This window comes from Brachyhypopomus gauderio, chromosome 10 (genome assembly GCF_052324685.1).
Source record: "Brachyhypopomus gauderio isolate BG-103 chromosome 10, BGAUD_0.2, whole genome shotgun sequence".
NCBI classification, from domain to species: Eukaryota; Metazoa; Chordata; class Actinopteri; order Gymnotiformes; family Hypopomidae; genus Brachyhypopomus; species Brachyhypopomus gauderio.
The window spans coordinates 9,333,769-9,361,172 of NC_135220.1; the positions used below are offsets into that span (position 1 = coordinate 9,333,769).

The following is a 27,404-nucleotide window of genomic DNA, read 5'->3' on the forward strand; positions in this document are numbered from 1 at the left end:
ATGATAAGGTCAGCCTGTCAGTTCAGGAGTACACTGTAATCCTCCCTGACTTGACCTTTACACCACGGATTAGGTCCATTAGTTCAGTGAGGAGAACCTCGGTGTGAGCGAGCTGTCAGCGCCGTAATTCGCCCATTCAGGAAAATCCCATTCCAGATCCTGACTGCGAGGCGGGATTCATCCTTCAGGTGCCGGCTTCTCCGAGCAGAAGTAATTCCGTAGGACACGTCCGCCATAAGCTACAGGGTCTGCAGGTAGCACGCACGCATTGGCCCGGTTGCCACGGTGAAGTCGCGTTAGCGACCGGCTACGGAGACTGGCCTGTTTGGTGGAGTTCAAACACATCACATTTGATTTTGCAGTGCAGATGCTGCTATGTGTAATGAGTCACAGCTGCTGGACCACGTGCAGGTCGGGGCGACTCTAAAGTAGAAGAGTCTACACAGCAGAAGACATTCGCCACCATTCTGTTGGCTCCCACTGCTGGTTGTATGCCTGCGTGTTTATTTGATGTTAGGCCGAGGTGACAGGAACCACGCAGTTTCAGGCAGCCTGTCACTGTGAGAAATGGCTCATTAAATAACGTGGCGGTTTGGGTTTAGCCTGAACCGTACGGGCAGCGTGGAGACGGGCTGGTGCGGTGCAGCTGCTGGTGGAGTTCTGGTGGAGTTCCTGTCCTGACTGTGTGAGTCCTGGACTTACACAGCAGGGTTAATGAGATTGGAGACACTACCTGTTTTCTTGTTGTTTTTTGCTCGCGTTTTATTGGAATGGAATCTGCAGCTAACACGTGGTGCACGTGTGACGGCTGACATTCTCCCCTTTAGCAGGCGGAGTTGTGTGAGTGTTCATCAGCTGCGTATTCAGGCCCGTTACTACGGAGAACGCCGCTGCTCTGTGTGCTTGCGTCCGGTCGCCGGGGAGATGGCGGTGGAAGGCAGAGTTGAAGTGCCGCTGTAGCCCCAGGCGACACCGTGGGGGGTGGAGAGACTTCAGAGAGGTGAAGGACAGCAGGGAGCTGGAGCTAACAGCCGCATGTCCTCCCCAAACCTTGGTGCAAGCATTGGTGTAAGCGTTGGTGCAAGCGTTGGTGTAAGCGTTGGTGCAAGCATTGGTGTAAGCGTTGGTGTAAGCGTTGGTGCAAGCGTTGGTGCAAGCATTGGTGTAAGCATTGGTGTAAGTGTTGGTGTAAGCGTTGGTGTAAGCGTTGGTGCAAGCGTTGGTGTAAGCGTTGGTGCAAGCATTGGTGTAAGCATTGGTGTAAGCGTTGGTGTAAGCGTTGGTGCAAGCGTTGGTGCAAGCGTTGGTGCAAGCGTTGTGCTCACGTCCCCTGTCCCTTGGCTGACCCCCAACCACTGTCCCCACACCACAGTGGAAGAAGACAGCACAAATGAAGCAGGACGTCTATGTGCATGGTGATGTGGAGTGGACAGGCGTCCCATGTGTGATGGGTCTGTGAAAGACTCCACACCGTACACCATGAAAACAGGGCACAGAACTAGCATTTGGACTAGATCTAGGACTAGAACTAGTATCTGGAATGTTTTTTCCTGCTGAAATTACTGTGATTCATAACATACTGGTACACACTATGAAAAAAACATTTATGTTGTAAAATAATAATATGAGCCAAATGCAAAGTTAGACGTGTTGGCACTAAACTTTCACTCTGAAAGAGGCCATATATGAAAAATGTGTTACTTTATATCAAAGGGTCTGAAATCATGTACCGGGCAATATATGTTTCATATATCACTGTTATGGACGCACCAGCATGGGAGTTTTGAGCTGATGCCCATATCCGATATTTTCCAGGCAACATGTTGCCAATGCATCTACAAATCTAAAATGTTCAAAGTAAGACACCCAGGAAAGTATAACTAGCAAATGCAATGTTTTAATCTTCAGTCAGTCAGTGTGTGATTTCTCATGATTTTATACTGAGCTTTGTTTATGGGGATTTTCAGCCAGCAAAAACAGCAGTCTGTAATATATGGTTTCGTTTTAAACCTCTGGTCCATGTACAGGTGTGTACAGGTGTGTACAGAACTGTAGCGTCGACACAAAGCCTGCACTGGTGCAGGTGCCGCAGGTCGGGCTCACGCAGCCATGAGATAAATCACACTGATCTCAAAGCTGCATAAACAGTCCGTCGTCCGTACACAGACGTGGGGAAACTGAGAGGTTACGGGAGGACTCCGGCACTGGGGGGCCTGCTTGGTGATATTGTTTGCAGACCTCTGTTGATGGAGTGGGAGAAGTTGTCCCACTGGCTGTAATAATTACTGACTGTCTTTAACCTGTTTTGGAAAAGGAGGGTCAGAGATAGGTTGTTTTCTGGAGCTGAATTGTTCATTTGCTAACAAGGGCTCTTTTCGGATCAGTGGAAGATTTGCCTGTGTTACGGCAAAATAAATAAATGAATAAATGCATAGCCTCCATTTGCAGGCAGAGGTGATTAACGTTTGTAATTCTGACCCTGATCTCATTTTCTCGGCTTTGGTGTAGTCATGCTATTAAGAAAATTATAGTGAGCAATTGAAAAAAATAACAACAAAAAAGCTGGCATGGTGCAGCAGTGCACAGAGCCGTGGCACGTCAACCGCTGCACGGCTGGCTTCTCCCTCACATCCGCTGGTTTCTCCCAGGGTTGTGCCAGTAAAGAGTATCTGGAGTGGGAGGACAGGTGCCAGGATGAAGACGCCTCGGTACACCACTGTTTACCATCAGGCCTCGTGATGCGGGCACTGCAGCGTGACGGAGTTCATCATCTCCGCTACACGCCCTAATCTTGTTTCCCAAATGGGATGCTGTCCCTCCTCGCAAATAGCTTCGCTTTGTCCGACCCTGGAGCGATGTGGCGGAATGTGGGTTTTATTTTTCAGAGCGACTTCTAGGACCTCTGGAAAGGTGCATTGGGTATTGGCAGCTGTCATCTTAGCTCTCCTTGGAAGTTGGCCAACACTGACCTCATTTTCTACACCAGTGGGTTCACAAAGAAATGCATGATGGGAAGAAGAAAGGTTTACCGCAATCTTAGTTGTTTCTGATCGAGGTCAAGATAGATGTTTAATTCAGAGGCAGAAATTCCTTTCAATTAATCACAGTTTGTAGATATGAAGCTCCCCGTGATCCACACTTGTGACTCACTGACTCTCATTCACTTTCTTTCACTCACTCACTCACTCACTCACTCACTCACTCACTCACTCACTCACTAAGTAGAACAGCTATGCAGTTCCCACTTACTAACCAGATTCAGCCATTTAACACCTAACACCTTCTCTACAAACACTATGTTGTTAGTTGAACAAATAGATGCTGTCAGCAGACTTTAAATATGTTATTAATATTGTAATCCTCAGTGGTGAGACTTTCTCTTGCATCTTAATCACCATTATATCTTGGATTCTTTCCTATTGCATATTAACTAGAGACAGGAGTTGATACCAATTTAGCATGTAAAGTAGCATCAAGAGAGACATGATTAAGGCATGCTGTGTCACATTTAATGTGTTCACACAAAAAATAAGTTTTTAACTGTTGTTGACTGTTGACTGTTGTCTTGTAGTTAAATGAGGTTTGATGTTTGATGTCTGGCCCACTCTGCAGCCCCACTACTGCTGTTTTAAGGCTGATTTTGTCCTCCTAACAATCACAAAAGGGTTCTTGATATCAGGGTGACTTTAACAACGATTTTCCCAGATTATCCTATGGTGCGGGTGTCTATAACCCAGTCTTCATTTTTCTGAGTCTGCTCCCAGTCCAGTAAGGCCAGGCCCAAAAGCTAAAATGTTCAATATTTATATATTTATATCTGTAGTGTGGATGCTGTTGTTCTGGTGTGAAATGCCATGTTGACATCATGCCTGAAATACTGTCAGTGAAGCCATTCATGTGTGTGTGCCGTGTGTTCTGTGAAACATACATACACGTTGGACACAGATGGTGGCAGTCGGCCAGAGTGTAAATGGGAAGTCCTGCTAGAGTAGGAGAGAGCCCATGGCCTAGCAGCTGGCAAGAACCTCCCCACGCTTTGGAAAATCTGCACCTCAGGTCAGGACTCGTCTGTGTGTATAAACTGACACTGTGTGGTGTTTCATTCAAGACTAGCTTGTGTAGTGTGAGGACCTTAATGACAAACAGCAATCAAGGACAAAAATAAAAAAATCTGTGAAAAATGTCATTATGTGTGGCGTTGCATGCCATTTCAACATTAGTCAGGATGTTTCGACCCCGCTGGTGTGGGCCAGATTCTGCTCTCCTTTATGTGTCTTTGTGGATCTGTTCATCGTTGCAAAATACATTTCAGACGAGAGACTGATGCAGTCTCTTCACCAGCTTATTCCTCAATCTTTATCTTTATTTTCTTGATTTAGATTTTTCTGTTTTGTGTTTTCAGGGACGGGGACTGTAAGTAATTACATGTGCAAAACAGACAGCAGCTGCTCCCAGTGCAACTGCTGATAAACGCAGAAGTCTCCTGTAGCCATGAAAAAAGGTTTAAATTAACTATCACAGAAACGCTCGCCCCTCCCCCACCAACATTCAGCCCATACCGACGTCCTTGAGCTAGCTTTTACGCCAACTTTCATTGTTTATTTTATAACAAACCTGAATCCCTGACGGACCTTGCCATGAAAAAGGACATGGCGTTTATTCTGGCTTTTGTCTGTGGATAGGTTTCAAGGTCATGATTAAACATTTAAATATATTTTTATTTTGACTTAAAGTTTTGCTTCTCTTTACACTTGGCAAAGTAGCACCTATAATGTTTCTCATAGCAGGACACTGTAAAAATGCAAATGTTTTGTACAGTTTCAAGGTCTTTTCTTCATCTGCTGTCATTTTTTCTTCTTTCTTTTGGAGTTTGCACCTTTTATTCACAACAACATACTTCATGAATCAGTTCAATTCAGCTTTCAGAGACATTCTCTGAAGTCTTTTCAGTTCCTCAATCTGAACTTATTAGATTTTTTTTTGGACTAAACCTGTTATCAGTGCTCTTTGGTTAAAACATACACTGTCGTGGCTTCTGCAGTAGTGTTGCTCTAACACAGACCCACACTGCTGCTGTTGTAACTCACACTGTATTTCTGTGTTTTCATTTTAGAACACAGGATTTGTGCAATTGATATTGCTGCAACCTCCAAACTGTTACTACTAAACTACTAAACACTGGAGAAAAAATATAATTTTGGATTTAGAAACTAAAGTAAGTAAATAAATATAAAATTGTTCTCACCGACTGACTAATAAGTCATATTTATGTGTTTCGCTAAACAGTATCATGGCAACATAATTTAAAAAGACATTTTGAAAGGTTCCACGACATCCTGCAGTTAAGTGTAGTGGGAGAGGATCACTACCTTGGGGGCGGGTCACCACACACTTCAGCTCAGACTGCTGCGCAAGCAAGTTTCAAACCACTGTTAATTCACAATCGGCTTATTTCTTAATGCCGAGTTCGGCTTCTTGCTCCTTTGAAATGCAACGTATAGGGAGCTGTGCTGGGTCATGAATGTCAGCCGCATTACCGTCTAACTTTGAACCCATATTGTGCAGCAAGGTTTAAAACATTTTCAGATGATCAAGTCAAGATGTGCAGACAGACTTGGTGAAAGGGGCTCACCCTTCTGGGACTCTCTGGGCTGACAACCTTGTACTGGAGAGGTTTGGACATCAGGCTGAAGGAATCAATCCAGGAATCAAAGTGATTCAGACCCTATTTTCTCGTCTCTCCTCTTCAGCTCTTGAGTTGGAGAGGAGGGGCTGACAGGCCTGTTTTCTGATACAGGAGTCCAGTTAGTCCTTTAAAGCAGGTGTAAATTTCCACAGACTGCTACCACAACCATGTTTTAACCTCTAAACTCTGCCTTAAACCGAACAACTCACAATCTCACTCTTGACAGAGAGGGCCCAGAGTGGCCCTGCAGATCAAGTCTTTGTAGGACGTTCTTCGATATGACGTTTCAGCATCCTCACTTTTTTTTCCTGCAGAAGACAGACTTAGATTTTCGCCCATAATGGCTGTTTCTCAAAAATAAATAACATTTGCAGTCACGAGCTGGTTTGTAGCATCTTTAAATTGAACAATGCCCTGTAGTAGATCCTTTATACCTGTTAGATTAACTCAAAGCTTGTTTATTTTTTACTCTAGTATCTATTTGAGTTGTCCTTCTCTAAGCCCCATGGAACAGTAAGAAAGACCTGAAATAACAAACAGCCTCCTTTGTTTGTTTTTGACAGTAACTGGAGATCCGGACATGTAGTTTCTAATTGTCTGGGAAGACTTGAAGGATCTTTGACAACAAGGCCACACACTGGCTGCCTGCTTAAACTCCATCCTTCTCACTTCTCCTGTCTCTTTGGATTCAAAGTTTATTGATGAAGAGTCGCTCTCAGCAGCGCAATATGAGCATAGAGGAAGTCCATTTTTAATGAGGCTGACCCATCAGAGGCACTCGAGAGCAAATTGCTGATGCTGTTTAGTGCAGGATTTTCCATTTCCCCAGTCAACCTCTCAGCCTCCGCTGTGACAATTAAACAAAGTTACCCAAGTGCCCCTCAACAGGGAACAGGGGCCTTTTCATAAAACTTATTCTGGTCCAGCAAAGTCAGTGGGTCATCAACACTCAATCGAAAAACAGTTCTGAATAAATACACTTGTACCAAGCACAAAGGGTTTTGAAGTAGATTGTACCCATTTTTCGTGCTGTTTATATGGCATTTTTGTGGTCTGGGCAATGTTTTGTCATACCCAATAGCTAATTATACTTTCTAAGAGTTTTGTCTAGCTGAAGCAGTAACTGCAGGCCAGAATTTCCTGAAGGATTTAGATTATAGACTGTTGTGAAGCTGCAGAGAGTTGGCGATAGTCACATTTCTTGGTGTTAGCTCACTTGGCACAGAAGAACACACTGCTAAAACCTGATTCACTTCTGCCCAGAAAAGGGATCCACTCGATACTCGATGCTCTTGGAATCTTCTATGTTGTTCTGAGTGTTTTAACTACAGTTCCTCCACAACTACTGACAAACCAAGGTTAGTATAAAGAGTTGGTCTGACAAGAACAGGTGTCATACCTCACTATAGTTACCTGCCTGTCCTACAGAGTACGCTCTTAGAATCCACTGTGGTATTCCTCAATCTGCAGAATGTATTCAGAACCTCATTTGAGACAGCCATGTTACCGGACACTGTGGGTTTATTGGAGAAAGAATCACCATTATCGTCATCCACAATAGTACCTGAGTGCCCTGTGATGCTCTTTCTTGTTTCTGTAAAGCAAATCTGCCTCCTGAACCCTTCTGAGTCCAGTTTAGCCAGATGGATTAAGGACACCAGTTCGGTTAAATAATCTCCATTGTCCTAACAAATTAGCTGTGAACAATGACCACAAACAAAACACAATCAAATCGGATGTCTCGAGGCATCCCGCTTCCTGTGAGCGTTCGGCTCAGCTGTGCCCATCATGCTGTGATTACGCCGATGTTTGATGAGCATCCAACGACACGCAGAAACCCTCTAATCCTTTACACATGCACCAGATAACCAGCCAAGCCCCCTACGCCCACGGCCCCGTGGTCCCCCCCTTCGCCCATGGCCCCGTGGTCCCCCCCTACGCCCATGGCCCCGTGGTCCCCGATTGCCCCCTACGCCCACGGCCCCGTGGTCCCCGTCTGCCCCCTACGCCCACATCTGCCCCCTCCTGCCTCTTTTGGACCCTGATATTTTACTCCAGGTGCAGACAACGAAGACAACAGCAATCCAGTAACGAGATGCACTCGTTTGTATTTGTGCAGGGGTGGCCGATCCTGCAGAGATGATGGGCACTGCAAGTGTGAGCATAACGATTTGTCTGTCCAACTGGGACGTGGATTAGAGACAGAGCCCCGGTACTGGAGACTATGGGCTTTATGTGAGACAGAAGCACCATTATCTGTGCACACTGTGTATTAGAAATGAGTGTAATACTAGGCTTTCATTCCTCTCATATTTATATTACTGCTGTAATCAAGAGTTATCCTGCTACACGGTTTGGGTTTTGTGTAAATAGCAATGTTATTTCACCCACAAAAAGCATTTTATGAACTCATTTTATCAAATGTGTCAATTTTACATATTACTGTACACTTTAAACGCTTAACATAAACATATGTACTATTATAGAGGTAGAAGAGCATTTGTGTGGTGTTACATTTAAAATAAGTGTATGAATGTTTTCTAGATTTTCTAGATAAGAGCACAATTATCTAATGAGTACCACAGTGTGTAGCAGGAATGAGTACCACAGTGTGTAGCAGGAAAGAGAACTTATCAAGTATAAATAGCATTAGCAAGCTAACTTTGTGTTGAAGTCAGAGTTACTCAAATCATAACCATAGCTGAATATCCAATCAGTTCATGTCACTATGGTAACTTCCTCTCCACTGATAAGCTGCTCCAGGGTAGGTTATGTTGTGGTTAAACTCAAATGAGCAAGTCTGTCTCTTAACACATCAAGTCCAAGAGAAAATGTCAGATGGCTCTGGCTGTGGGGAACTAAACTTAAGCAGTCATCTTTGTGTCATTCAGATACTCAGGGCTCCATCTTACTATGCCGATTTCAGTATAATGACACTCAAAGATTTAGTGTATTATCAGATTTTTTTTCAGACATTGCTTTAACAGCAGTATTCAGGGTTTTTCATTCAGTCTTGGCTTCCTCACTGATGATTGAGCCCTTTCTGTGTTGGATCGGGTGTTCCAGAACAAGACAGACTTTAAACTCAGGCAGGACCCTGCAGATGAAAAGCCTGGTTTATGGCAAATTGTGAGCTAGTGGACCTTCCAGTGTAGCAGCTCTCTGGCTGCAAAGGTGTGAGGCCGTCTAGCTCTGCAGCTAAGACCAGTAAATGCAGAAAGCTGACCTATTTGATGTTCCACTGAAACAGAACCGTGCAGGGCTAAAGCCTGACCCAGCATTCCTAATTGCTGCCTGCTTTCATGAGATCAGCTAAGCTGGGAGACTTGGTTAAATGAAACCAGTTTCCTCAAGAAACCCTGACTACTCGACTATGCTGAAATGCTTAGGTGTTCTGTGAAACTGAACAAGGGTGTAAAGAGGAGCAATGCCACACGAACGTAAAGAGAGAAGACATCTGGGTTCTCACCAGATCCAGCTCTGTGTCTTACGTGCAGACTCAGTCTCTACACAAACTATTTAATGAGAAGCTGTTTGTTTTCCTCTCGTTCAATATAAACAACAGGGTGAGTTATTTTCAAAAAAGTATTTGAGCTCCGTAGGTCACAAACACAGTAAAAAGCAACAGGAGTGCTGACGGCTCGACTACTGCTCAGACTTTTGTAATCGATCGATGATTTTGTTGAATCTTTGTCCCCCCGTGACTCTGGTCAGGGGACAGTGTCTCTGGACTCGTTCTCCAGGGGGAGTGATGGCGCTTTAGCTGGGGTTAATCCTGTGAGACTCAGCAGCCTCCTCTACTCTTTGTGTCCTGGTCCGATTGCTCCTCTACATCCTCTAACCTCCCAGGACTGCAGAGCTGCTGTTCGCTGATTTCTGCCTGACACCAACCCCCATGATTCTCTGCTGATCAGTGGTGCGTTTCCAGGCACACCCACTGATTGCACTTGGTCTTTGGGCTAAACCGCAGTAAACACAAGGAGCACGTCTGGGGCTTAAATCGCCATTTAAGTCTTTCTTGCTGTTCACTTGTTCCTGTTGCAGTACTGAAACGCTGGCATCAGGTCAAACGCTTATTTCATACACTAAATTCCTCACCTCTGCAAGGTACTACTGTTGCTTTTAGTATTTATCACCATCTGTTTCACACACTCTGTGCTATGTTCATATCATCTCACCTCCGTGGTGAACTTTTTGATTACGTTTCCTGGCTTTCATTTACGTGACGTGGGAGCATATTATGCCTTTTGGCTTTCAGCAATCTGTTTCACTCATTTTTGAAATGCCAAGCCAAATTGGAAATTCTCAAAAAAAAAAAACCGTCACCTGATTTATTTATTTTTTTTCTCTTTCCTTTTCTCTTGTTCTTCGTAAAGAACTAAAAGAGCTTTTTGTTCTTTGTGCAGTGAAGCAGACTGCCTGAAGTCCATGTTTTTACTGTGTGAGACTCTGGCTGATGGGGTGGGAGGTTTCTCCGTGTCATTCTATGTGTGGGAAGGGCTAGATGGAGGTGATCATAGCTGCACCTTCGGGTCACGTGTGTCTTTTTTTCTCTGGTTTTCTTCTGCCCATCTTTCCCTTCAGCGTAGTGGTAATATAGGAAGAACCCCAGCTGTCCTTCTCTGTATTGCTGCTTTCCAAGACAGAATGTGAGGATATTACAGTATGGAGTACGGAGGGAAGGTGTGCTAGCTTTCTGTCAAGACAAAGACCATGGAGATCTCTCTACATATTCTCTATCTTGCTGTCCTGTGGACATTCGCTTAAATCAATGTAAGGCTCGGAACTATTTATGAAAGGCTCATCTCGGAGACCGCACTATCGAATTCAAGACAGTATCGACCGCACCAGTCCTTAGGGAGCAGAGGGGGCTCCTTCCTTTTTCTAGATGTGTCATATATTTTCACTTTGAAAGACAAAAAAAGATACAGGGGCCAAAGGGCAGGCTGCTCTTGTAAACGCATGGTGGAGTCTGCCTGGAAAAATGTTAATATTTTGTTCAGCCATGCCAGTGAATATATTTGCAGAGACAATGCATCTCTGAGCTTCACCTGGTTTCAGACGAGCTTCCTGTGTGTGTGCTGCCTCTTCCTTACGCTGCTGTTTAACGAGGCACCACTTCTCAGACAGCTGTGCAGCTCCAGGGCACAGTTCACATCATCCATGTATCCTGCCCCGCTTGGGCACAAAGAATTAAACACCTGCAATCACCCCTTCTGTATACATGCATGCATGTGTATTGTGCGTGTGAGTATTGTGTGCATGTGTGTGTGTATTGTGTGTGTGTGCGTGTGTATTGTGTGTGTGTGTGTGTGTGTGTGTGTGTGTGTGTGTGTGTGTGTGTGTGTGTGTGTGTGTGTGTGTGTGTGTATGTTTGGTAAGGGCAGCTGTTTCTGAATTTCCAGACTGTTTGCCTGATCTATATTTGACGTGGCTGTGCATTCTGGCCGTGTCCTGTTCCGCTGGTCATGGCAACCGTTACCATGAGAGCGGCAGGATTGTTGGAGATAATCTGACTGTGACAGACACCTTTGCTGTTTTACAATCCCGGTCTGCATCAACTGTTTATATACAACCCATAACAATAATCAACAACAGAAAAAGGCTTTTACTAAGGAGCCTCTGAAATGAACTGGAGCATTCACAAGAGCTTCCATCATGGACTGTGTCTCATATTCTTCCTCTTCCTCTCTTTTCTCCCCCCCTCGGTTCAGGCGCCTGTGCGGTGTTGCTACAACAGCCTCACGATGTAGTGGTGGTCGCCGGTCAACCGGTGACTCTACAGTGTGCCATCACCGGTTACCATGGCATGGTACTTTGGGTGAAGGACGGGTTGGCACTTGGCGTGAACAGGGACCTCTCAGGTAAGCGGCCTGCTCATGCATGTTGTTGTGAGATCACCTTAATGAAGATTTAAACATGCACATGTTTACATATATGTTGCATTCTACTGAATACACTGCTTATCATTATAAAATTGCAGGCACTACAGTTTCACTCCTTCTGATGTGTGTTATTCAAAATATTTCTATAAAGTGGCCACTAACAATCAAGGACTAATTGAGGTTTGATCATTAATTAATGCAACCACTTAAGGGATCTGGAGTTCTGCAGCTCTATAAACTGCTTCTCTGTTCTACACTTGGAGGACGCATGGTGCAAATTAATTGGCTGAAACTTAATCAAATATCACAGAACAATTAAATGAAAATGTGCAGTTAAAAGACAGTGCCTGTGTTGAAAAGTCAACAGCAGAGAAAAAGTGGGAAACCATTTCACGCTTGTACAAGTTTGGCTTTCATCTTCCACTTCTTTTATGTTTCCTTGTTTTCCATGCATTTATTTTTTATATTTTGTTTTTAAAATAACCTCTTATAGTGACCTCATATAACCTGATTGTGAGCTTTCTATGACGCTGTCATACAGCCATCTAGCCCTGTAGTCCTAGCCAACGTTTCCATACTACACTTCCCACAATCCCCAGGGGAGTCAGGTTAACATGCCTGTTTAGCCGCCATCCAATCAGATGGACTTATTGAGATCATCATTCCCCTCTCAAAAATGTACTAATTAGGTCCACGTATTCCTCATTACTCCACCGTATAAAGCCTCTGTTTCCTCAGTGACTCTGTGAAGTACTATCGCTGTTTTACTGAGGGGTTGGGGTGTGTATGCAGTGTTGCTGTGTGTTCTGGGATTTTTTTTTGGGTTGTTGTGTCTTCTTTTCTGCTCTTGGCCTCTTATTTGCTTTGATTTTGGATTATCTGCCTGTCAATAAAAATGCAATCTGTATTATCCAAGCGCCCAGATGATTCTGCCAGTTCTACGACAGATTTTGCTTTGTTGACATCATTCCATTTGCAAAATATATACAAAGCCTACATTTTTTTAATGCTGATTAATAGTTATGGTGTAAACCACAAAACACTCAATTATCATCCCATATATATATGATATATACGTCGGGCAGTCATGGCCTGGTGGTTAGGGAACTGGTCTTGTGACCGGAAGGTCGTGGGTTCGATCCCCAGACCTGAGGCCATGACTGAGGTGCCCCTGAGCAAGGCCCTTAACCCTCAATTGCTCACTTGTATAAAAATGAGATAAAAATGTAAGTCGCTCTGGATAAGGGCGTATGCCGTAAATGTAAATGTAAATATGACTACAAGACAAAGGCATGAAAGAACCTTGCATTATGATCCTGAACTCCAAGCCCCTCCCCTTCCCAAGCCCCTCCCCCCTCCAGGGGCTTTTTGATTAGCTCCAATTAATGATGCATTGATCTTGAGAATTTTTTAGCACAAATTTTTTTTGTCATTTTTTATATGGCTATAAAAAAAGGATGCATTTAAATTTTTATTATTTTTTTATTTCCACACGGTATTTTCAGTATTTTCTAAGAAGACAGCTTTAAATAAATAAACAGGCACTGACCTCTTTAACACAGCCTGTCTTATGTAATTAAGCGATCATTTGGCATCATCCAGTACTTTAATTAGTTGAATTGGCTACAGGAACAGGACCTGGTACAGGACCATGTCCAGCTGTTCCTTGGTCCAGGGGGGTAGCTGGGTGGGGGTGGGGGTGGAGTAGCTGGGTGGGGGTAGCTGGATGGGGTGGGGGTAGCTGGGTGGGGTAGCTGGGTGGGGGTGGGGGTAGCTGAGTGGGGGTGGGGTAGCTGGGTGGTTGGGCTCTGTTGCTTTAACGTGACTGGTCTGTGGTGAGGCAGGAATTACCACCCCCCCCCACGTACATTTGCTTATTGGCAGTTGAGTGTGGTGGTCCTAATGTTGAGTGTGGTGGTCCTAATGGGTTTAGGTTCTACTGTGAAAGACTGGTCAGTGTTTTCCTATTAACATTTACATTGTATTGTTTTCTACAGCGATTATTAAACAGTTTTGCTTATCTTAGGGCATTCAGATGCACCCTACTACATATTTTACCACAGTCCACTGGCACAGTTTCATAGTAGTCCTTTAAACACAAAATCCCGCTTATCGAAATCGAAAACAAGTACTCATGCCAAGAAAATAAAATAAATAAATCGTCCTCTGCAATCTTGTGTTTGTGAAGCTTCAGCGATCTCCACCCGTACCGCTGCTGATGTGGTGCAGGCTGGTCGGAGGCTTCATGTCTCCTGTTACTCCCCCTTATTCTTCCAGCCCCCTCCTTCATCTGTTTATTGCTTTGATCAGCCTTCACTCAGTCAAGGTTCATCCCTGCTACTCTACATTGATGTGCCAATGAGATGCCCACACTCTCCTTGTGGAAATAAATCTCTGCCCCCCACCCACCCCGAGCCCTACCCCACCTACCCCGAGCCCTCCCCCACGCCCCCCTAGCCCTCCCCCACGCCCCCTTGCAGGCCCCACTGTTCCCACATCAGCCCACAGCCATTTGCACAGGACTTCCGCCAGAGTTCAATCCATGTGCTTCCTTTCATGACCCATTGTCTTGAGACATTTGGTAAAGAAAATGTAAAAATAATTAGCGTGGGCGGCTGGGGATGGTTTCTTTGCATCGCTAGTTCTAATGAAATCATTCTAAATTGAATGGGAGCTTTTAAAAAAAAAAAAGAAAGAAAATCTCAAGGTGTATCAAATGGTAAAAGTGAAACACCATTGATTTTAGATGAAGCTATCAGGACAGCGCTAGTCTGCCCGTTAGGTGCAGTCACTGGTGTGCGACAGCGCCATCCTCTCTAAACCAGCATTGCACCAGTTAAGCCTCACAGTCTGTCTGCAACCTCCCGCCATTACCTTTTGTTACCATCTTAAGGTGCTCTGTCTTAAGACGCAGCCCAAAAGCTTTGCAGTAGTGGGCTATTTCCTCTTCAGTCAGAGCTGGAGTCAGCAGAATGGGGTAGAGGTGGGAGTGACACTACTGATCCCTCAGCAGTATCAGACACAGAATTGGTAGAGGTGGGAGTGACACTACTGATCTCTCAGCAGTATCAGACACAGCTGTGCTGGCCTGCTGAATCACACACTGTTAAAGTTATTTAGCCTTACATCAAGCCAAGCTTCAGCCAGAAACCATGCGGCCGTTATTTGATGTACTACACAGAAAAATAATATGAAGAATGAGATTAAGATTTGAATTAGACATAAACCGAAGTCCATCAACAGTATATATTTCCTGTATCGCATTTAGCGTTACCTTCTGTGTTTGGAATCAGTGACTAGAGACTTGAGGATTTTGTCTTGTGTGGGTTCTTCTGTGTTCTTGATGAATGTGGTAGAGGTGCTTGACATGCATGCTAACAAACGTGCTACGGTCTCTAACGTCTATTCCATCTATTGGAGCAGCCAGTGAGCATGATGACAAGGTAGTTGTTTCAGACGGAGGGCTCACCGCATTCAATCATCGTTTTTCCTCGATGCCACAGTGCACGTACAAAAGCGTCTTTGCTGTGTGTGTGTGTCTTTACTTTGTCTCAATGGCTGTTGACCTACTTGAACAGCAGTGTTTACTCTTCTCACTCCATTACCTCCTGTCCTCACTGGAGGATGAGAAGACAGCCAAGGACGGACCTTGTGGGTCTGTTTGTTAAGTGAAGTGTTAGCCATCTTGATGAGTATCATCACCACTAAGAAGCACAGATTTGTTTCAGTGTACCGGAGAAGCAAAAGGTCTCAGCAGATACCTGGTGACTGAACAGGAGTTGTATTTCAGTAGTGAATATCTCCTGAATAATAATAATAATAATAATAATAATAATAATAATAATAATAATAATAATAATAATAATAATAATTTAATGGCCTTACAGTCGTGCTGAAGTTTGATGACTGACTCTGTTCATGTGTTTGTTGCACTGTTGAGCTTGTTACGTTTATCTTTATTATCTGTACATATCTGTATCTGTAATCTAAAATGTCCTTCTGGTAAATTCAGACACTCCTTTGAGGTCAGTGGAAAAGTTAACAAGTGGTCAATTAACAGTGGTTCACTCTTCTGGCAGGTCACCCACGCTACGAGGTGGTTGGGGACCACAGCAAAGGCGAGTATCACCTCCTGATCCAGCAGACCAACCTCAGCGATGACGGGAGTTTCGAGTGCCAGGGCATCCAAGCTGCCATCCGGTCACGGGCGGCCCGCCTCACCGTGCTGGGTGAGCCCCCCCGTAGCCTGACCGCCTTCCCGCTCGCCCCGTACGTGGTGTGGCCATGTGAAGAGTAGAGGAAGCACCTTTTTTTGTTCTAATTACAGAGCAGAACAGACATTTGATTCAGATAAATGTGGAACATTTTCAGATCAGGGCTAATCGGCTGTAGTAAAAGACCTCAGATATGTTTTCCATCTCCTGCGAATCCTAATCAATGATGCTCTGATGCAAATGCACTGCATCAGACGTGCCTCTCCGCAGACCGAAGGATGGGGTCTTATTATCATTATTGATCTCTCCTCCTTGTTAAAACCATGATATATTCCAGGGGTATCAGTTCATTATTCTGGGTCCTAAGCACCACTCTTTTGGCCACGTAATCTAAAGCTGGTTACTTAGAGGGAAGTGAAGATGTTCGTGATTTTAGGTCCATTAAAATGATTAATTATAGATGAGGGGCAACCATTTGTTTTTATTTTTAATTTTTTTTTCTCTGGTCTGGTGGCAGGAGAGACTAATCATCAAGCTCCCGTGGGCTCAGCCATTAGCCTGACATTTAATCCCAGACAAACTGGCTAACTTCTTAAAAGTTGCCTACAAAGCCACGGTCTGGCTCCAGAGTGAAGTAATGAAGTTAATGTGAGGGTGGTGCCACAATCAATCCTCCACTGTCACATCCCCACCCGAGTGCAGTAGGCTGTGACCACTGTCGGTGCTCTCTCTCGCTCTCTCTCTCTCTCCTCCATCCTTTCCCTTCTATCTCTTTCTTTCTGTATCTCTCTCTATCTCTCTTTATCTCACTATCTCTTACAGCTCAGCATTCTTTTCAAACCTAATTGGACGAGTGCTGGTGAATCTCAGCCTTCTCTCCCTCTCTCCCTCTCTCCCTTCCCCCTTCTGTCTGTTTTCTAACTTTGAAGGCGTGTGTTTGGAGTGTGTTTGGAGGGATTTTAATATTCCAGCACCCTGGCTATGCCTCTAGCTTAAATCAGTCTTCCCCCAGAATCCATCGTGACAAACTTCATTCAGGCAGCCAGTGCTTAGTTTAATACGTTTCCTCTTTCGGTTCTTGAAGGGCTGGATAATTAAGTGACGAGTTTAATCAGCTGTGTTGCGGTCTGAAGTGTTGAAAGCGTCCAGGGCTTGGAGCTCCGTCCTCAGTGCTGCTCCTCACGCCGGCTCCAAGCCTTTAATGAATTTGAGGGCCACACTGCGCTTGCGTTACCAGCCCAAACATGACACCGAGTCTTCAGTACACATTCCACCCAGTCAACAGTGAGGCAGCTGCATCAGTCGTGGCCCTGGTGGGGCGGGGCATAGCTGCCCTGCTTGATTAACATTTGAACCTTGCACCTCCGAGAGGGTCGGGGAGACACGCGGCGGCTGAATAAGGCATGAGGCGGTGCAGACACCCGGACCGGAACACGGGCCCCTGAGGCTCATTAGATCCTGGGAAATCCCTTCTGGCTTCCATGCTGTGGCCCCACTAAGGGAACAGCGGAACCAGCCCTGGGCCGGCAAAGGTCACCGCTGTATAAAAGAGTCGGTGGAGGAAGAAGGCAGAGCTTGGAACAACTCCCAGATGATGGCCTCGTGGTTGAGTAATTGAACAGAAGCAGAGAGCGTCTCTTCTGAAGCTGTAATGAGAAGATATCATGAGTTTAATCCTCTCTGCTTTTTGTCTTTCTTTGTGCTTCTTTACACAGTATCCCCATCAGGACTGGCTCTGTACACAGCCAATGACATCTCAGACTCCAATCTATGCCCCATGGTGCTCAAATTATCACTGTGTATAAATAAAAAATAGAAGATAAAAATGAAAGCCCCCCACTAATGGGAGCATTAGAATGTTCAAATCAACAAAACGGTCTAAAGTTGTCCTCGGAAACTAAGTTTGACTTTAAAAAATTTAAAGGCTGGCAATCAATGGTGCAATAACACTGACAAACAAGCACAAAGTCTTAGGCCAACACAAAGAAACTTTAATCTGGAGTTGAACACATGAGAGTCTAAAAGGAATCTTGGGAAATAAAGATTTGTATAAAATTTGAAGGTGTATGTGTATGCTGAGTTCCAGTTAGTCCTTGAGTGTGAACGCGGTGCTGCTTGGCTAAGTACATACTGCACAAGGAATAGTGCACAGAAGTTTGGCACGACCCGGTACTAATAAAAGAGAACTCAAGGTACTTTTTTCTCTGTTAAAGCCAAATTGGTAATCCTGAAACAGTTGCTGGGTTCAGCTACAACACTCTGCCTTTGAGAACGATACGACTGAGAAAGCAATGCTAGAGAAAGTTTTCTTCCCCTCACATTTTTAATTCTTCGGAGAGAAGTTTTCCGTTTCACAGCAAGCCAATATTTACAGCAGTGAACGTCCTCTCACCCCAGTCTCCCTCATGTTAATGTCAGACTGTGTGGTGCCTCCAGCTCGGGACGTCAGACACAGATTGGACTGGGCAGAGCAAACAGTGAGGAGCCAACGTGGAAGACAGATTTAGACGGAGATGGAGTTGGACATGAACCTGGACACCATCGCCATGTCTTTGCTCTGGTGCAGGAGTGGGCAGTATGTCCGCTGTATCTGAAACCAGCTCCCTCACACTCCCAGCTCCCTCACACTCCCAGCCCCCTCACACGCCCAGCCCCCTCACACGCCCAGCCCCCTCACAAGCCCAGCTCTCTCACATTCCCAGCTCCCTCACACACACAGCTCCCTCACACGCCCAGCCCCCTCACACGCCCAGCTCCCTCACACTCCCAGCCCCCTCACACGCCCAACTCCCTCACACACCCAGCCCCCTCACACACCCAGCCCCCTCACACGCCCAGCCCCCTCACAAGCCCAGCTCCCTCACACACCCAACTCCCTCACAAGCCCAGCTCCCTCACACACCCAGCCCCCTCACACTCCCAGCTCCCTCACAAGCCCAGCCCCCTCACAAGCCCAGCTCCCTCACACGCCCAACTCCCTCATACTCCCAACTCCCTCATACTCCCAGCTCCCTCACACGCCCAGCTCCCTCACACGCCCAGCTCCCTCACACGCCCAGCCCCCTCACAAGCCCAGCTCCCTCACACGCCCAGCTCCCTCACACTCCCAGCTCCCTCACACGCCCAGCCCCCTCACACGCCCAACTCCCTCATACTCCCAGCTTCCTCACACACCCAACTCCCTCATACTCCCAGCTCCCTCACACACCCAACTCCCTCATACTCCCAGCTCCCTCACACACCCAACTCCCTCACACGCCCAGCTCCCTCACACACCCAACTCCCTCACACGCCCAGCTCCCTCACACACCCAGCCCCCTCACACACCCAGCCCCCTCACACGCCCAACTCCCTCACACACACACAGCTCCCTCACACACCCAGCTCCCTCACACGCCCAGCTCCCTCACACACCCAACTCCCTCACACGCCCAGCTCCCTCACACACCCAACTCCCTCACACGCCCAACTCCCTCATACTCCCAGCTCCCTCACACGCCCAGCTCCCTCACACGCCCAGCTCCCTCACACACCCAACTCCCTCACACACCCAGCTCCCTCACACACCCAACTCCCTCACACGCCCAGCCCCCTCACACGCCCAGCTCCCTCACACACCCAACTCCCTCACACGCCCAACTCCCTCACACACCCAGCTCCCTCACACACCCAACTCCCTCACACGCCCAGCTCCCTCACACGCCCAGCCCCCTCACAAGCCCAGCTCCCTCACACGCCCAACTCCCTCACACGCCCAGCTCCCTCACACGCCCAGCCCCCTCACACGCCCAGCCCCCTCACACGCCCAGCTCCCTCACACACCCAACTCCCTCACACACCCAGCTCCCTCACACACCCAGCTCCCTCACACACACACAGCTCCCTCACACACACACAGCTCCCTCACACACCCAGCTCCCTCACACACACACACAGCTCCCTCACACACCCAGCTCCCTCACACACACACAGCTCCCTCACACGCCCAACTCCCTCACACGCTCAACTGGGTGTGTGCACATACGCCGCTCTGCCATAATTTTTCACAAATCGTGACAATGTCTGGAAGAGCTGGGCCTCGTTTCTTGAATGCCACACTTTGTTGGGTAGGCGGTGAGCGTGCAGGAACATTCGTGGCTGCTCTCCTTTCCCAGACAAACCCAGTCGTGGGTCGGCCCGTCACTATGGCACCTTCCTTCAGACCCCCATCCTGGGCTCGCCTTTCTTAAAACTTCCCTCATGGCCGCCGGCAACTCACCGTCCCGGCCCCCAAATCGCAGGTTTGGCTACATTCATCTCCTTTGAAATCATAAAGTATCACCGCAAAATAACATTATGACATCTTAGTTGGGGGGGTGAGGAAGAGGAGGAGGAGGAGGGAGAGGGGCGTGAGCTGTCAGGCTCTTCTCTGCTATCTGCTGTTACCCCGGCGCTGTCACAGTCAGTTGTGAGCAGCGGGTAGGAACAGGAGCTGAGCACAATGTCTCTCCAGCGAGATCATGCCGCAGGGACTTTTGTGCTGTGGGGCCAGTGGGCCATGACTGCTCTTCATCTGCGAGCATGTGCACTGCATTTGCACACGGCCCCTTACGGTATTTAAAGCAGCTGGCCTTCAGATGGAACTGGTGAAAAGCCTCTTTTTGGCGGTGTAGTAATTCAATTAACACTCATTCTAGAAATGTATGACTGAGTGCTGTTACTCGGTTACTCATGTGCGTCAAGGCCGTTTCCTCACTGAATGTGTGGGTTACCAAGGTCTCAGCTGCTGAGTATAACAGAGGACTGCGACTGAACCCACTCACCAGTCTTTATAGTCATAGTAGTTTCAAGGAAATGTCTCTCATATTCAGGACTGTGGAAAATTAAGTATGGCCAAAATTATATGGACACCCCTCCTCATTACTGAGGTGTTTTTGTTTAGGTGTTTAAAACACAACCATTTTTAACAGGTGTGTAAGATCATGCACACAGCCAGGCAGTCACCACACACAAACACGTAAAGTCTGTCGTGCTCAGTGACATTAACCGTGGCATTGTCGTAGGATGTCACCTCTTCCACAAGTCCACGAGTGTTTGTGAAACTTTGACCTGCCACGTCTGCACTGCTCAACCGTAAGTGCTATTAGTGTGAAAAAGAGGCATTCTACAGTGGACCGAGCAGACCACGCAACCTCGCCGCGCAGTGCCTCCGAGAGCTGTAGTTCACCGCGTGCAAGAAATCCTGTTGCATCACTCGCAAGAATTCCACGTTGTCTCTGGAAGCAGCATCAGCACAACAGCTTTGAACTGGGAGCTTCGTGATACGGGTCTCCATGGTTGAGCAGCCGCACACTCGCTGTGTCAAGCGATGGCTGGAATGGCTGTGAAGCACTCGGCACTGGACGGAGCAGTAGAACCACCATCTCTGGACTGATGAATCGTGCTTCACTCCCTGACAGTCTGATGGTTGTATTTGGGTTTGGTGTATGCCAGAGGAACGCTCCCTACCAGAACGTGTGGAGAAGATGTTAAAGCTTGTTGGAGAAGAATAATTATTGTCTGGACCTGTTTTTTGAGTTTGGGCTGGACCCAGAGGTTCCGGTGAAGAGTTTTACAGCATATAAAATATGCTTACAAAGTTTGTGAGAAGTTTGGGCAAAGCCCTGTCCTGTAGCTGTTTGCTTAAGCCTTTGTGCAAAGGCTGAGGGCTACAAAACATTGGTTGACATGTTGGTGTTTAGGAACTCCAACGAACTGCAGAGCTTTTGTATTCTCAACACCTCTGGGATGATTTGGAATGTTCTTCCTAACTTATTCATCTGATATCCGTGCCTCACCTCACAAACACTCTTCCGACTGCACAACAAAAAGCACTAATTCCCTCAAACACAGACTCATGAATGCTGTAATAGCCAAAAAGATGGAGCCAACCAATACCCGTGGTTTTAAAATGAAAAATCCTACTCAAATTGCTCAAATTGTTGTATTTAGTGTCCACATACTTTTGGCTATGTATGATATTTGATTGGTGGAACTGCTGTATTATGTTAAGAGGCAACAACCAGGTCTCCAGGCTAGTGTGTCACCTGTAGGAGGCCAATCCTTTTGACAGCAGACGTGTAAATGAAGGCAGATGAAGACAAACTCCGGCATTTACTGCAATTTGTCTACGCAGCCCAAAATGGTGAGATGTGTGGCTCCTCGCGGTGCACCACAGCTGCAGTGAACCGTGCGGTCTGTGACACAGAGGTGCTGTGGTACTGTCTGTCATCTCTCTGCTCACACCTCTATTACCGTCGGGTCCTGCTGCCACGCACCATCATGCCGTATTCATCACGCCAATATATCCACATTCACAGCAGCGTGTGTTTTCCATATTTCATATTTCATATTCTGTAATTCTTTCATTTGAAAAGCTTTGTGATTTTGAATTTGCTTTCTTTACAACGACATGAAGGCAATTCTTCGCTTAAGTAGCACTTAAATGCAATCACGTTGCAGAAATATAAAAAAAATTCAAATCTTGGTATTGTACCGTAACAGTTTTCAGTAGTTGCTAATCAATCAGGAAGCACCACAACTCACTGAATGTGTGATAATTGAGAATATAATGAATTTTCTTTGAAGTTCCTGCGATGTGATTGAAATTGCCCAAGAAAGATAAAAATTCACTCATCCATGCTGCTATCAGTGATGATATCGTAAATTATGAAGCACTGGCAAATAAGTTACAAATGTAAGTTTAGGGGTCTGCTTTTCTGTTTCATGTTCTGATTATTCTTCCAACATTTCCTTCCCTCCCTCAGTCTCTCATTAGCAGGTTGTGTCATCAAGACGTCTTTTACACCTGCACAGAAAAGCGCTGCGTTGTGTTTTCAGTCTTAAGATGGCAGAGGCAAACTAACCTTAACAAGGACTCTGAAAGCATTAGCACTCTACCATTAAGCCTGTGCATGCTGTAATTAATGAGGGAGCATCGCCCATCATCACAGACCGGCTCATTCGACTGGCTCCTCTGTGTTTTACGCTGCACAAGTCCTCTTCAGTCCTCTCTCCTGTTTCATACCTCCCACCTGATCGTGGTTTGCATGTTGTTGTTGAAGGAGGATTGGGGGGGGGGGGCTCGTTAGGGGGTTTCTCGTCAAGAGCATCCCATGACTACCTTGAGCTAATCCTGTTGGTGGAGTAGGCTAATTACCTTGGGCTCCAGGCTGCTGTGGGCTACGGTGACTGAGCCCACAACCAAAGTGATTAATCCTCTCAGCTACCTATTCCTGAGAGAAAGACGTCTCCAGATCTCAGACCGGATCCAGGTACATTAGAAAATAGGTCACATTTCCCCGAGCGTACCTTTTTCTCTGTTTTCCAAAATGAAATTGCTCCATTTTTCTCCTTTCTCCGGCCCTCCTCCCCACACAGGCTCAAACGAGTGAGGAAACGTCTCATGGGTCTCGTGTATCAAGAGGGCAGAGAGAAAAGTAATTCGGCGACAAGGAGCCAAGCTTCAGTTAGGGAGTGTTGGAGTGTTTCTGGAGCTCTGAACAGCAATTAAATCGGGGGCGATTAATTCAGTCCGTTGACCTGCTCGAGAGAGATCTATTGACTGGGCATGTTAAATCACCAATTTGGAGCCATTAGACTGAGGCATATTTGCAAACGTGGCTGTAATGATGATAGGTAAGTTGATTAAGCCACTGTCAGGCTTTAGAAGAATGGATTTAGTGGGTTGATCTCCTCTGGATTATGAGCATATGAAGAATCACACTGTAAATGTTGTCTTGACCTGATGAGGTTTTGGTGTGTTATCCAGCAGTAGTGGCCAATGGAGCAGTGTTTTCCTTTTTCTAGTGTACACAGTGTTTGCCCCTTCTTAAATAATCAGTTTTTAGAACAGTGATAACATGGCGAGCCTCCTAGCTCAACTCGCTCCATCTTTCCTCCACTTCAGACGGAGGCCTTGACAGGAAGATTGCAGGCGGCACTATGATATTTATGGTGGCTGCTGCGTGGAGAGCCGTTCCTTCACTTTCAGCGTACGAGTTCTTGGGCCGGAGGGCGACTTGATTGGTTCCAGTGAACTAATCCGGGCTAATAAATCAGCTCCAGCTCTGCTCACAGATGGGCTCCTAGAAGCAGCCTGAGCTTCAGACGCCCCTGTGCTGCCGGGGCAGATGAGAGCGGAGGTCACGCCGCGGACGCACGAGTCGCTCCTGAAGTCGCTGTGCACAAACGGAGGTGGTTCGTTACGGCCCCGGCTGTAAACACCTCACCCCTGCATCTCTCTCGTCTCCCAAGCAAGTAATTGTTCTTATAATTTGATTGGATGAAGCAGCACACAGAATGAATGCGTTCAGGAGCCAGATCAGCAGTGTCCCAGAACTCAGAGGAGGGAACTCAGCTCGCCTCCTAATGAAGTCAACATCCCTAGAACTCTTTCGTAATCTTGTATGTCTCCTCCTCTCTTTACTAGCTCTCCCATTGGAGCCCTTGACACCCCCCTCTGCCCCCCCCTCCCTTTTCTGTCTCTCTTGAGTAGTCCGGATGTGCCAGCTGCTTGCCGCCTTTGATTTAGGCTTGCCCTAGATATGCTCTCTAATGAGCCGAGCGCTCAATCAATAATTCACCCGAGTTTGAATGGAAACCAGGGTGATCAGAGCGTCCTAAAGAGAGGAGCCCAATCAGTGCTATTCAGGAACCTACATTTTGCTTCTAACCCCCCCAACCCCACCCGCCCCCTTGCTCATCCCTTGATCTCTCTCTTTCTGTCTCTCTTCTCAGTATCTGTCTCTTTCTTTCAGGCTGACTTTTCTTTTTGAGTTTCCTTTTTTCCAATGAGATAATGGACCTCTGTCCTCTCACACTCACCGTCCTCTCTGTACGGACATTGAAGATCCTCCTCTCTGTATGCAGCATGATCTAATAAATATAACGTCATCTCATCCCGCAGTTCCTCCCGATGACCCCGTGATCATCGGTGCCCCTGTGGTGAGCCTGAGGTCGGGTAACCCGCTGAACTTGACCTGCCGCGCCAACAACGCCAAGCCGGCTGCCTCCATCATCTGGACCCGGAACGGTGAAGTGCTGAACGGAGCGATGTACACTAAGGTAGAGCTGCTGCCGCCTGTCGCAGAGCTTCAACAACACGTTTATGTAAACAGAGCACGGAGCCGCACACGCAGCTTCACACACTCCAATCTGCGCAATAGGCTACAACTGCAAAAAAAAACGTGATGTAGGGTAATGGATGTAAAAAAAAAGATCGCTTGTGGAGGCTTTGCCAGTCAATGCATACATACACACACACACACACACACACACACACACACACACACACACACACACACACACACACACACACATACATACATACACACACACACACACACACACACACACACACACACACACACACACACACACACACACACACATGCATTTTGCAGAGCTGATGAAAGACCATGTCTTGTTTCTCTGGAAACCTTGTGTACTTCACTACAATCTTGACTCTTTCCCTCCACCCCATCCCCCTTTCTCTTTCTCTTTCCCTCCATCACTCTTTCTCTCTCTCTCTCTCTCTCCACCCCATCCCCCTTTTTCTGTCTCCCCCTTCTCTCTCTCTCATATATATATATATATATATATATATATATATATATATATATATATATATATATATATATAATGTAAAATGTAGTGCATATATATTACAAATTTTATATCAGATCACTCAGGTTGCCCGCCTACATGTATGTAAATATAGAGTGCGGTACCCTAACTGCAGAGAAACGTTACTGTTTCATAAATCCGCCATCTCCGCACACCCGCACGTCTTCAAAAAGGTTGGCACTGTCAATTTAATGACAAGTAATTTTTAATTTAATCCTCAGGGCAAACTGGAGCTCGAATACTACGCTTTAAATATGACAAAAAAAGGGAGAGGTTCCAGAGCTCTCAATTATGGATGTGTTCCTAGGCAATCTGCTCACTTTGTCAGCTCTGGGTGGAAAATTGAGAGGAACGTGGTGGCGTGTTTGAGAGTGTTCCCCCGGTGAAGGGAGTTGTAATCTACTTATTCGTGGTGAGGCTCACCCTTTGGAAACTCACTAGAGAGTCAGCCTGCTCATTAATTATCCGGCCCTCGTTTAGACATAAGCAAACTAGCCACAGGTTAACACCGTTTACCAAGAACATTTGCTTTCCAGTCCAATCAGCCAGACGGGAGCCACTTTGGAAATGTTTCAGAAATGATGGAGCACTTTAATGAGGAGGAAACGCCTGCCGTAGCAATTAGCCTGAATGATGGTTTGGGCAGTGTCTTGTAAATCAAGTCAGCATCCATGGATCAGGGATAAACGCGATCTCTCTCTCTCTCTTTTAAACGAACATTGGAATAGCGTGGAAGCTTTTGATGACAAAGTGTCTGTTTCGGTTTGAAACCGAAAAGATTTTTTTTTACCAAAACTGCAGTTCATAATTGAGCACTGATAAATGTTTTATGATTTGAGAACTTTGTTCAGAACGATACAGTTGTCCTTCTAAATCAGAGCAGATATATAAAAGAGGGTGAAAAAACAGCATTAAACTAAGAAAAGAAATGGTGCTCGTTTAAATGGGGAGGGTTTATGGTGGTATATGTTCCTTTAGGATAGAAGTTTTCCCAGCACACTTTTATTGCTTGATTTGATTAAATCTGGGTGTGTGTCTGACACAGCTTAGGGGACCAGGCTGTTATAGATGAAGTCAATATCCTTGAACAATCGGCCCCATTCTTTATTTATTTTCTTTGGGGTCACCCTGAGAGCTTGAGCGATACTGTTTCCACACAGACACTTCGGTGGAAATGAGTTAATGAGTTAGATATCCCCAATCTCCACACTTACAATAAGAGGATGCTGGCAAAAACCACTGCTCATCTATAATCGCTGACGACTTCATATTGTGTCCGTAACTTTGTCTTGGGTTGTGATGCAATTTTTAAAAACCTGACTGTTCTTATTAAGTCATATCAAGGTGACGATTCGGTGATACCAGGTTGTACCCTTGTTCTGAGGTTCAGTGCTCTGCCCACAGTAGTGTATCAGCCCAGCAAAAACAACTTAAGGCCCAAAGAGACTGGTGTGTGGTGCACAGGGCTGAAAGTCAGATGTCTGTGGAGGGGCAAAAGCTCTTTGTTGGTGTTTCTTTGTCCATGTGCCCATGGCAAGATGTGCTTCGGAAATCCAGAAACAGGGGGGCTGGCTGGCTGGAAGCGGTTTGACGACACATCTGTGCAATAGGTCTCTGATCTCTGTTCTAGGGAAGCGTGAGGGAACAGAAGATCAAACGCGCTCCGACTCTTTTTCGCCTCACGCGCCCGCGTGCTGTTCTAAACGAGCTCTCGTTTTTCCTCCTGCAGACGCTGCAGAGGGACGGGCAGGAGGAGAGTACGGTCAGCACTCTCTACATCTCCGCCGCCAACGTCGAGAGTGGCCAGCGCATCACCTGCCGTGCCTCCAACAAAGCAGCGCCCAATGGCAAAGAGGCCACCGTCACCATCGACGTCCAGCGTGAGCGGCCCTCTGGGCTAGTGCATTAGCATAGCGCAGCCCTCATTGTTTTGTTCTATCTCCTCCTTCGATAAATAATTCAGAAACGAAAACC

General features: G+C 46.4%; 1 protein-coding gene across 2 annotated transcripts in view; it reads left to right on the forward strand.

The window, feature by feature from the left end:
• kirrel3a (kirre like nephrin family adhesion molecule 3a) overlaps window positions 1–27,404 on the forward strand; it is a 117,410-nt gene that overhangs the window by 63,763 nt on the left and 26,243 nt on the right. For both annotated transcript variants that reach the window (XM_077019288.1, XM_077019289.1), the window contains exons 2-5: window positions 11,401–11,550; window positions 15,651–15,800; window positions 24,712–24,869; window positions 27,160–27,310. In XM_077019288.1, coding sequence (XP_076875403.1) covers window positions 11,401–11,550; window positions 15,651–15,800; window positions 24,712–24,869; window positions 27,160–27,310 — 609 coding nt within the window. The remainder of the gene's footprint in view (window positions 1–11,400; window positions 11,551–15,650; window positions 15,801–24,711; window positions 24,870–27,159; window positions 27,311–27,404) is intronic.